The sequence below is a fragment of the Lycium ferocissimum genome, chromosome 9, assembly GCF_029784015.1.
Source record: "Lycium ferocissimum isolate CSIRO_LF1 chromosome 9, AGI_CSIRO_Lferr_CH_V1, whole genome shotgun sequence".
Lineage (NCBI taxonomy): Eukaryota > Viridiplantae > Streptophyta > Magnoliopsida > Solanales > Solanaceae > Lycium > Lycium ferocissimum.
This window is the reverse complement of record NC_081350.1, coordinates 13,721,619-13,733,266: the sequence shown is the minus strand read 5'-3', so window position 1 is coordinate 13,733,266 and position 11,648 is coordinate 13,721,619. Positions and strand designations below refer to the sequence as shown.

The 11,648-nt window shown below is 34.2% G+C and overlaps 2 protein-coding genes across 2 annotated transcripts; one reads left to right on the top strand and one right to left on the bottom strand.

The window, feature by feature from the left end:
- Positions 1–523: 523 nt before the first annotated feature.
- Positions 524–3,180, top strand: LOC132031590 (receptor protein kinase CLAVATA1-like). Its single transcript, XM_059421565.1, has 2 exons — positions 524–2,458; positions 2,713–3,180. The coding sequence occupies exons 1-2, from the start codon at positions 847–849 to the stop codon at positions 3,057–3,059; spliced, it is 1,959 nt and encodes a 652-aa protein (XP_059277548.1). The 5' UTR covers positions 524–846; the 3' UTR covers positions 3,060–3,180.
- Positions 3,181–3,855: 675 nt separating this feature from the next.
- Positions 3,856–8,430, bottom strand: LOC132029676 (early nodulin-93). The gene is made up of 5 exons (XM_059418986.1): positions 8,273–8,430; positions 8,019–8,170; positions 7,176–7,237; positions 6,589–6,664; positions 3,856–4,122 (listed from the first exon to the last, which is right to left on the bottom strand). Exons 2-5 carry the CDS (start codon positions 8,128–8,130, stop codon positions 4,037–4,039), a joined length of 336 nt encoding a protein of 111 aa, XP_059274969.1. The 5' UTR covers positions 8,131–8,170; positions 8,273–8,430; the 3' UTR covers positions 3,856–4,036.
- Between the last annotated feature and the right edge of the window lie 3,218 nt (positions 8,431–11,648).

Below are 11,648 nucleotides of genomic sequence, written 5' to 3'. Positions count from 1 at the left end.
ATAAGCGAGAAAATATACTACACTATTGGCAAATATATACTTCTGAAGAAAATATTGTTCAGATGTTTGTAAGACTTAAAGTTATATACTGGAGCTCAAACAATTTTGTCGGAAGTGTTTCTGCAATCATATTTGAGCTACTGAAATATTAGCAGAAGCCGCCTTTTTCATGCATTCTGCACGAAATTTCAGGGCAAAGTGAATTTTTTTGAAAAAACATAAACGGGGCAGAAAAATCTTTTCAGAAAATGCTAAACGGGCAATGAAAGGCGTATTAGATCTCTCGTGGGTCAAGACTTTCCCTGCCCATCCCGCTCTGCCCCACACTGTTCTCTATACATCCCTACTTATGGTGGAAATTTGCTCTCATCGTGGAAAATTTCTTTTGCACCATTTGTTACTCCTTTTAGATGGCATTCTCATTTCTCATTGTGGAAACTTGTGCAGTCAAGAGTCAACCGCAAATGTGATGTAGTCTTTTTTTTTGGTCAATATATGCTTCGGAAAAAACCATTCTTTGATCGTCTATAAATCTGTATTGCCATTGTCACTGTTTAGGAAAATCAGCATAAATCATGACAAGATACTATCACCATGATATTGTCATCATTTTCTTTCTATGTCTTCCACTCCATTCAAATTCTCAAACTATTGTAGAACATGGTGAAAAGACCATCTTTTTAGAGCTCAACCGTTCGTAGGGAAATTTATCAGAGTTCCTGATGGGGAATCTCAGTTCTTCCCCTTGCAGTTGGTCAGGCTTTTTTTGTTCTCGTGGTCCCCCCTTGCAGGTGGTCAGGCATTTTTTGTTCTCATGGTTTTGTCACAGGTATTAGGTTATCAGGCATGAATCTTAGAGGAAAAAACACAGTCCCGCCGATCATTTGTGGGCTTAAACAGCTCAAAAGGATTGAACTTGTAGATATCAACTTACGCGGAGAATTTCCAAGAGCTCTATACAACTGCTCAAAGCTGGAAATTCTTGATCTTTCTCGGAACCAATTCCATGGAACATTGCCTAATGACCTTCATCGAATGTCTAGCCTAACTCGCTTGGATCTCACTGGAAACTTCTTCAGTGGCACAATTCCAGCAGCTGTTGCTCAGCTTTCCAAATTGCAGGTGCTGCTTCTAGGAAGGAATAATTTCCAAGACTCGATACCCCCAGAGATTGGAAATCTTTCAAACCTTACGATATTGGATTTATCATACATGTCGGGAAGATTTAGTACCATTCCAAAGGAACTAGGTGAGCTGAAGTACTTGAAAAAACTTATACTTGCGCGTTCAAATTTGATTGGAAACATACCAGAAACCTTTTCTGGTCTTGCCAGTCTTGAAAATCTGGATCTTTCAAGAAATTATCTCAATGGAACAGTTCCAGCTTTTTTGTTTAGTTTAAAAAATTTGACATGTTTAGATCTTCACCATAATCAACTTTCTGGCAGCTTACCAACGCCAGTTAAAGAATCAAAATTGTCTAGAGTAGATCTCTCTCGGAACTTTTTATTTGGAAAAATCCCACTACAACTTGATGCAGACAATTACTATGACTTCTCTGGTAATCGTGACCTCTGTACTTCTAATCCACACCGCGCTCCATCTCAATTACCCATGTGTAATAATCAGAATCACGGTCACAAACACCGCAGAATCATGATCATACTCTTTCCAGTCGAAGTTGTAGTAATTGTTCTACTTTTGCTTTTGTGCTATACTATGAAGCAATCAAGGCTTCCCATGAATAGACAGTTTTGGAAGAAGCAAAAGAGTGAAGATTATCAGTTAATTCGTTTTGGAAGAAGCTTAGACTTCACGGAAAGTGATATTTTGCAGAACTTAACTAAAGAGAATTTGATTGGGAGTGGAGGATCAGGAAAAATATATAGAGTTGGTGTCGATCCAGATGGGAGTTATGTTGCTGTCAAAAGAATATGCAATGAAAACCAATTGGACCAGAGACTGGAGAAACAGTTTCTTGCAGAAGTTCAAATATTGGGTGGGATTCGACATGCTAACATCGTTAAGCTGATTTGCTGCATTTACAATGAGAACTCAAAACTTCTGGTTTATGAGTACATGAAAAATCAAAGCTTAGACAAATGGTTACATCACAAGAAAAGAAGTGCATTATCGGTCAGTCAAGTTCAAGACACTGTCTTGAGATGGAATATTAGGCTGCGCATAGCAATTGGAGCAGCACTTGGTCTTTGTTATATGCACCATGATTGCTCCCCTCCTATCATTCATCGAGACATTAAATCAAGTAATATCCTTCTTGATGATGAATTGAACCCCAAAATTGCAGATTTTGGACTGGCAAAAGTTGTATCTCAGCGTGGAGATCATCACACTGAGACAGCTTCTGCAGTTGCTGGTACTTTTGGTTACATTGCTCCAGGTACTTATTGTCTTCTTAGCTCCATGACCAATTTTACTTCTTATTTTCTTTGTTCATGTTCTTAAGTTGAAATTACCTCTAGCACTATCTAATTGTTTCTTTTACTACGCCGTCCTACAATATTTCTGCTATTTCGGCTTATTATCACTGTTTATTATTACTAATGCTTTTTATATCTCTCTTTGGCTTGGGATCTATCGAAAAGCAGTATCTTTGCCCGTCAAAGGTAGGGATAGGTCTAAATGCTGTCCCTCACGGACCCCACATGGTGGGATTATACTGGGTATGTTGTTGTTATGGTTGTTCTTAAGCTGAAATTACATATCTTTTGTCTGAATTTCACTCAGAGTATGCTTATACAAGGAAGGTGAATACGAAGAGCGATGTCTATAGCTTTGGTGTGGTGTTATTGGAGCTAGCTACGGGGAAGGAACCCGTTAACAAAAATGAACATATGAACCTAGCACAATGGGCGTGGAAGCACTGTGAAGAAGGCAGCCCCATTGTTGATGTTCTTGATAACGAAATCATGGAACCAGCAGTCTTGAAAGCTATGACTGCTGTCTTTAAATTAGGACTAATGTGTACTAACAAGTTAGCATATTCTAGGCCGTCCATGACGGAACTACTGCAAACTCTTCTACTCTTTGATTACTAGCTGCTTATTCAAGAAATGGAGATGATGGTTACTCCTTGCTGATCAAATGTAGATTTGCCTTTAAGAGAGGATAATATTAATGGATTCTTCCATTGAGTTTGATTTTTAAAAATTTAAATACTAGTGATTGGTATATACATCCGAGTGAGTCGTAAATGTGGTCTAAATTCTATTTATATGTTATGTAGTAGAGAAGCTTAAATAATGGAAAATGTGCCGTTTGACCAAGTTGAAAACAAGGAAAAAGCACGAAAACTGATGCAATTTGGTGAAGGCTGCTTTACTGAAGAAAAAGAAGAGCTACTAACTCCCATCATCTTTTGTCTCCACTTCCGCTTTGGTAGGGAGGGCGGTCTTAATAAAAATTATTACATAATAAAGAAACAAAGCCTATGTGAAAAATAATAAGTAGAGATATTTAACTTCCAGTCCCACTCTCTTTTAAAGGAGAAAGATCATTTCTTTTCTATTTACCATCATTTTCCCCTCTTTACCTTTCCTTTCGGTAGTTTCCCAAGAAAACATTTGTTTCTTTGTTTTCAGGCTAACCAACAGGATATATTAAAAATCTGTATGCAAATCAACTCGTTTATGCTTGCAAAAAAATTCAAGGAAACAGATTCAATAAAACCTGCATTCCACTTTCTACGGTTCAGAAAACCTGAAAACTCACCAGGAAATCATTATATGAGCAGTTAATAGCTTTGTCCTCTTGAGAATGACACAGACAAACCACTTCTTCTCCAATCTTTGATATATTGAGGCAGAAAAAGAGGAAAAAGTAACAAGATTACTGTAAAGGGAAGAGGAAGATTACTCATACATATGATGCAAATCGAAATGAGTACATTTGTGCGAAGATGAAGAAATTCATAAAACTTATGTAGATATCCATATCCTTTAGGACAGAGTACATAGTAGTGGAGCGCCAGTGTGTACCCTCCCAACGAGCATATCAGGATCTCCGGACCAGTGTCTTAAGCAGATTTATCGTACTGAGTGTTTCTCCTTGCGCATTCCAAGATTGTCTTGTCAGCAGTAATGAAGTATGCGGCAATAGAAGCTGTTCACAGTAAGCAAACAAAGAAATTACTATAAACTAGGGACTTCGAGAGACTTGTTAGGAGCCGCAGAAAGAAAAATTAAACGAAACAGGGAAACTATTACTACTACGGATTTATATAGAAGTAGAAGATCATCTAACATGCTATGTTATTCTAGAAGTACAGTACATGATATAATGTCTGGTCACCAAAAACAACAATGAAATAATTAATACTCATTAGTGATAAGACCACAAGATAATTGTGGTAAGGTGAAGCTTTTGCATGGGAGATATGCAAGCTAGACTCACTACATTAAAGGAACCGGACAATGAAGTTTCTCATAGGTAGATGACTGAAGCATCCAGGAACTTAAAAGAGACTACCGCACTTTACGAACAATCAACACAGGGTAACTGAAGATAAAGTGACGAAGTACCTACCCAGCATTAGATGCCTTTGGGTACGAATACACGATCAAAATACTGCAAATTATCACTTAAACAAATACTGCAAATTACCCTAAGAGCCTGTTTGGAAAGCCACCTGCTAATTGGAATTGGTGTAATTACTACCTAGTAATTACAGCCTATAATTACGATTGTAATTATAACGGCCTGTTTGTTTGACATAATGTAATTACAGTGTAATTACAAGCATGCTGTTTGGTTGCACAAGTGTAATTACACAGTTAGTTTAATTTAAAAATAAAATTTCATTATAAAAAAAATTAAAATTAATATTTAAAAAATATGTGCCTTTATAAATGATATTAAATTAGTTATCTAATAATACATTGTTTCTTGAAAATATGTTAATTAATAATCATACATTTGTAACTAATATTGTAAAATAATTGATATATAATTTCAAATTAATAATATTTAAATTTTAATTGATTATAAAACTTAAAAGCAACCTTTTTTGTGAGAACATCATAGGATTGGATGTTTGACAAAAAGGGAATATTAATATAATGCCATAACACTATTCAAATGTTTGACAATAATTCTATCAACTGTAAGTGAAAAATAAATAACGTAAAAAATGAAATAACAAGTCAATAGTACTAAAGCAAATATTTTTTAAAATTGAAAATATAACCTAAATTAAAAATCAAAAGAATTTTTTTAACATAATACTCTTATGTCAAATTCCAACGTTACATAAGTACGTTTCAAGGTAACATAAGCAAATACTCCTATAATTCAAAAAGAGAGGAAAATATAAGTCTATAACCTCATTCACAACGAAATACTACTTTAATAACGTCACTTATTATATGTCAAGTTTGTTAATGACTCATTCTTTCTAATATTAAGAGATGTAGTTTCAAAAATTGGAATATTAACACGGTTATGCTAAATGAATAAAATAAAAAAACTAAAAAAAATACGCGCAATTACATGGAACCACAAGAAGTAAAGGTTGGGAATGAGAAGAAAGGAAATGAAATATAAATTCTATAACAAAAATATATATTAAAATATACAAATAATTAAAAAGTAAAAATAAAAAAGAAATTAAATAATAGAAATAAAAATAAATTAGAAAAGAAAAGAAATTAAAATAAAATAAAATAAAGAAATAAAATATGAGAAATAAAAAATAAATTAAAAAAGAAAAGAAATTAAAATAAAATTAAAAAGAAATAAACTAAAAAGTAACCACCGTAATTACGGGGTGTAATTACACCCAATTCTCGGCCCCTTGAGAATTGAGAGAGTGTATTACACCCTCTCAATTACCCAATTCCCACCTAACTGTGCAATTACCTGGTCAAACAAACAGGCCAAACTGTGTAATTACACTCAATTACACCCAATTCCAATTACCTGGGTGACTTTCCAAACAGGCCCTAAATGAAAGGGTTCTTTATAGTGCATCTGAGTTACTTTTAAGAAGATGATAAGTAACAAATTCCGTTTTTCATCAGAACAACGCATCCAAAAGGAGAAAAAAAAAAGGAGGAAAGATCAAGCTGAGTAATAACACTGTTGCAGTGAACTGTATAATCTTGCATTTGGCAGATGTGAAAGAAAATGAAATTGGTTGGAACAAATTATCCGAACCTGTTTATTGTTAAAATTTCAGTTTTCGCTTACTTATCATAATCTGTAATAGCATCGTTTAGTATCCTGAAAATCTCATGAAGTCATGATAGATAGGCATTAAAAAAAATATTGCTATTTGATTTAACATTTTAAATGTAAGTGACTTAACTACTTGGAAAGTCCTACTATAGCATGATACTCACGCACAATGCAGATGCTCATTCCCGTATGAGGAAAAAAGATCAAACAAGAAGAAGATGAAGACAATAAGTCACATAAAATGTAGTCAAATGAGATGGGAGAAATACAATTGGTAGCTTTGATGTGTCTTCACTTGTATATAAGCCTAATCATAAAACCACAGACCCCTCACACAATCAACAGTTGAAGGACTTATCAATAAAATATGTGAAACATATGTTAAGGTCATACCTGCAGATATGATGAGTGCTTGCGCAGTATAATTGAGATTTGCCTTTGCCCAAGGAATTGTCCGCACAGCAACCAACTGAGAATCGGAGAGCCAAGATTTATAAGATACAGGCAATTGAGACAAGAAAAATAACCTTTTCCCTTTTAATGAATATATTCGCCCTGACAGCAAATAGTGCAACAGAACCGAAGTTTTACAAAGAGAAGAGTAGATATGTTAAAAGAAGGTAAGTTATCATCACGGCCATACTTTTCTAGAGCATGATCATTTTTACTATACAGATAAGCTGACAAATGAAAATAATTCGGTCAAAGTGAAGTTGGTATGGCCATGGCGGTCTCCTTCTTTTTTTCCCCTTTCATCATTTTGGCAGATTCATGTTCGATAATGTTATTTTCTTCACATGAGTTGCAGTCAGCACTATCTAGAAACTTTTTGACCATCAATAGCTATCAGAGCCAGAGGAACTCCGAACGAACTAAAAATCCAAAATGAGGTTCGAAGACAATATTATACTTATATGACAGCAAGAGTATAGTCTAAAACTAAAAATGTTTGGGCAATAATCAGATCGCCAGACACTAACCGTAGGAATTGCACTAGCAACACATGCAACTGCAGCTGCTTTAGTTCCCGCACGGACACCCTCTGCAAGTCCAGCAAAATGCACAACGAAATCAGGTATTAGGCATACCTTTTCAACTGACATAAACAAAATTCATAAAGAGGCAAACTTCCCATATTACATGTACATTAATTAACAGAGCAAAAGAAGAACGAGCAGCTTTGGCTTGAACCACCAGTCTGAATCTACAATTCATGAAGTCGGTAAAAAGGTTGGAACCTAAGATTTAGGAGACTTCTAAATGATGGGGAAGTAATCAGAGTGGTTGGATTGTTCAGAAGTTTGAAGCAATTCCAAGGTACTACAACAACTGAAGATGATTGATTCGGCAGAAACATAGCAAGGAGACTACAGAATTGGCCCTTCACATGCAGCACTCAATCACAATGACAGCAGATCAACAATTGGCCCTGGAAGCACATCTGGAAAGTAAAGATAACACATAATTGGCTGTTACGGTATTCATTAACAGCCAAACTAAGAGTTGATCCAGCAAAAAACTCCATGGGGTCCATCTAGTATCCCAGGAAAGCCAATCAAAGTCTTAAGCACAATCCTAAGCTAGAGGTAAGAACCAACAAGAATGCTAAGACCAAAGTTCTTATCTTTTCTCTAGAACATTAAGTTATTCTTTTATTTGACAAACAAATTAAAAAAAAAAAAATAGAGCTAAATGCTAGTAAAGTGACATCCAATCAAGCAAAAACCTCACATCATCACTCTAATCATAACACAAAGCTAAATTTTCAATTTTTATTTATCTAAATACCAAGAACTGAGAGAAAAGGTTTGTAAAAAAGGAACCTTGAGTACATTCCCTAGACTTGCGAATTCTATCCTCTTCAAATGCAGAAGCAATCAACAAAGATTCCCTTCGCTTTGCCCAAGAGTCCCTCATCTCTGATGAAATTCCCATCTCTCTCTCTTTTTTGTAGTTTGATAAATCAAGAAAGACCCTGTTTCAGCACAACCCCAGATAAGAAAAAACACAAGTAATCAAAAGTATAATTTAAATAGAAACTGAGAAGAGAAGCAGAAAGATGGATCAAGAAAATGACCTGAGGGGGTGTAGTATTTTTTAGTAAAGACGAAAGCAAAACGAAAATTGATAATGTTGAGGGGCGGCGAGCCGAGAGTTGTATTCAGTTGAATTTCTACAGAATAAATAAAGGCAGTCAGCACGCAGAGAGCCCACCCAGTTTGGCTGCTTTCTTCGTATTTTTATTTTCCCCTTTTTTAGTTACTACTTACTCTGACATTTTATAATTTTGTTGTCCTAAATTAAAAATATGTAATGTATTAAAATATAGTAAGTAGGTTGTTTGAATTGTCAATTAACTAAAATATAAAAGGAAAGTAAAACATTTAAATTAGAACAGAAAGTAATATGGAAAAGGGTCAAATATACCCTTGAATTTTGGGAAATAGTTCATTCATACCCTTCGTTATACCATTGGACCAATTATGCCCTTATCATTATACTTTGAGTCCAAATATACCCTTCTTTTATACTGTGAGTTTAAATATAATCTTTCTTCGTTAAAATTATCTAAAGTGGATATAAAATATGACGTGACACTAACAACTCAGTGAGGTGGACACTACATGGCATGCCACCTCACCACCCCAACCCATTTACCCCTTTATTCCCCCTTCTTCTTCCACCACTGCCATCTTCTCCCCTCCACAATCTTTGCAATCATTAGCCAAATCTCATCTATCGCACACCAAAATCCGTAGTCAAATTTTCCTGTCTAAATTGAATACTAAATAGACCCATATTAACTAACGAATAATCTGACATAAAGAAATTTCACATTTTTGTTCATCCTTGGAGAAGAGGAAGTGACAGAATAATTAAAACCACAGAAATTTGATAATGGTAGTAAAGTCATCTAATTCCCCAATTTCCCTCCATATTATTCTCATTCTCCTCAGTCCGCTCTTTTTTCCCTACTTTGTCGTTAATGGCAATAAAATCAAAGGGAAAATAGAAGTGACTGAACTGAATCAATTGATTGAATTCGAAATATTCTGGATATATCGTGATCGGTAATTGATTATATTCTAAATCAATCGGTGTGGTGGTGCTAATAGTTGCAAAGCTTGTTGAGGGGAGGAGATGGTAGTGGTGGAAGAAGAAGGGGAAGAGAGGGGTAATTGGGTTGGGGTGGTGAGGTGACATGCCATGTGGTGTCCACATCACCGAGTTGTTAGTGCTACGTCATATCTCATGTCCATCATGAACAATTTTAAGGGAGAAAGGGTATATTTGTACTCAAAGTATAAAAGAAGGGTATATTTAGACTCAAAATATAACGACAATGGCATAATTGGCCTAATAGTATAACGAAGGGTATAACGAAGGGTATGGATGAACTATTTTTCAAAGTTCAGGGGCATATTTGACCCTTTTCCGAAAGTAATAACCTGTTTGCCCCAAACTTCTAAAATCAGCTTATTTTGAAAAGTGTTTTGTGTTTGACCAAACTTTTAAAAAGCGTTTGTAAGTGTATTTTTCTCAAAAGTGTTTTTCAAAAAAGTACTTTTGGGCAAAATCTATTTTTTAACTTTGGAAAAACTGTTCCTGCTACTCCACAAAAGCACTTATTTTCTTTCAAAAGCTTAGCCAAACACTTCACTTTTTTAAATAAGCACTTATTTAAAAAAAAAAAAAAAAACACTTTTGGAAAAAATAAACTTGGCCAAACAGGCGACAGCCATGTTACTGATATTTACACGGTTTGTTTTACTCCCCTCAGTCTTGAACCTGTTTGCTTCGCAAATAAAATTATATTGAAATTATAATGCCAAAAATTGATTATTAAATAGTACTAATCAATTATTGACTTCCTTTATATTCAAAACAAATATCCAATTATTCAATCAAGAAGAAATTAATTTTATTTTTTTATATTTGATCTTATTTACTAAAGACTATAAATGACCCAGAGGCTTATTAATTAAGAATACTTTAGTCAAAACACATTTTTTTTTTCTAGGAGTTATTATTTTCTTAAGGATTGTGTTAAAGGCTAAATGAACACTTATTTTGAACCAGAGAAAGTATATAGCAGCACTCCTCTATTGTTGTTTTTTCTTTTCTTTGTTTCCCATCCGATGATTAGTATCTGCATTGGAGCCCAACTAATCCAAATTCGTGCCGCGTAGAGCACATTCGAGGGAAAAGGTCCTTAATCCTTACCAAGAATCTTTCATATTCAGAGCTCGAATCCGAAACCTCCGATTAAGGGAGTTTTCTTTGATGGGTAATGGAAGGAAATGAAGTGACGTATATATATATATATATATATACTTTTTTTTTCTCCCAATAATGCAAGACGTGAAGAGCTTAAAGTTAAGCGTTATTTTGTGTGTTCTGTTAAGTGGTCCATATAAGTTGAATTTAAAGAATTATACTTGCTTCTGGTCCCGGTAATATAGTAGGAGCAAAAATAACTACTCTAAAACATCCAGGGAAAATTTTGATTGAAAACTTGAAGCTAGATGGGCAAGTGAAGTCAATATGAACTTTGTTGAACTTGAGTTAATAATAATTTCATCCCAAACCTTTATCTCCCGATTGATGAGACTATTAATAACCTCTCATCTATCAGTACTAGTTTCACGAGGCCCGTGCTTAACTCCAGATATAAAAAGTAATTTTTAATTAAAAAAATATAATTTTTGTTGGTAATAATTAAACTTCAAATAAGTATATTTTCAATATATAAAGGAAAAATTTTCATTTCACTCCTTTAATATCTTAACTTTCATTTTGATGAAATTATTTACTTCAAAATTAAATGAGGAACCATAATTTGAAATATATCAGTTTCGAATCGTAATTTTTTAAGTTATTTAGTTCTAAATTAATAACTTGTACATAGTTAATGAACTTTTAAGACAAATACAGAATTTGGACCAAAGTGCTATCGAATCAGATCAAATCGGTAGCTGACACTCTAATTCTGCCCTACTTCAAACTCATTTTGTGTTTAAAAGGTTAATTTTAATTAACCAAACAAGAGATTTAAAGATAACCTGATCTTAACTGATAATATTGTCTTTATTTTAACATTATATGGCATCATTTAATAATTTTTAAAACTATCTAAAAATCATTTTTGTACTAATCTTGGTAAACACATATGAGCTCATTAAAGTATAAATATAAAGTAAAAGAAATGCTTACATGTAAAAATCTATAATAAGCAGCAAATGAAAATGAAGAAAACAAAGAGCAACCATAAGCAAGAATATCTAGCGAAGAAATGACTATTTTTTAGGTTAATAGATAAGATCAATAGAAGAAAGCAACAGGGAAAATAAAGTGCAGCGGATGGGGTTGTTCCTCCCTTAATCAGGGGTTTCGGGGTCCCCCGATTAGGCCCTATGAGACACAAATTTGGATTAGGCGAGCTCCAATGGGTA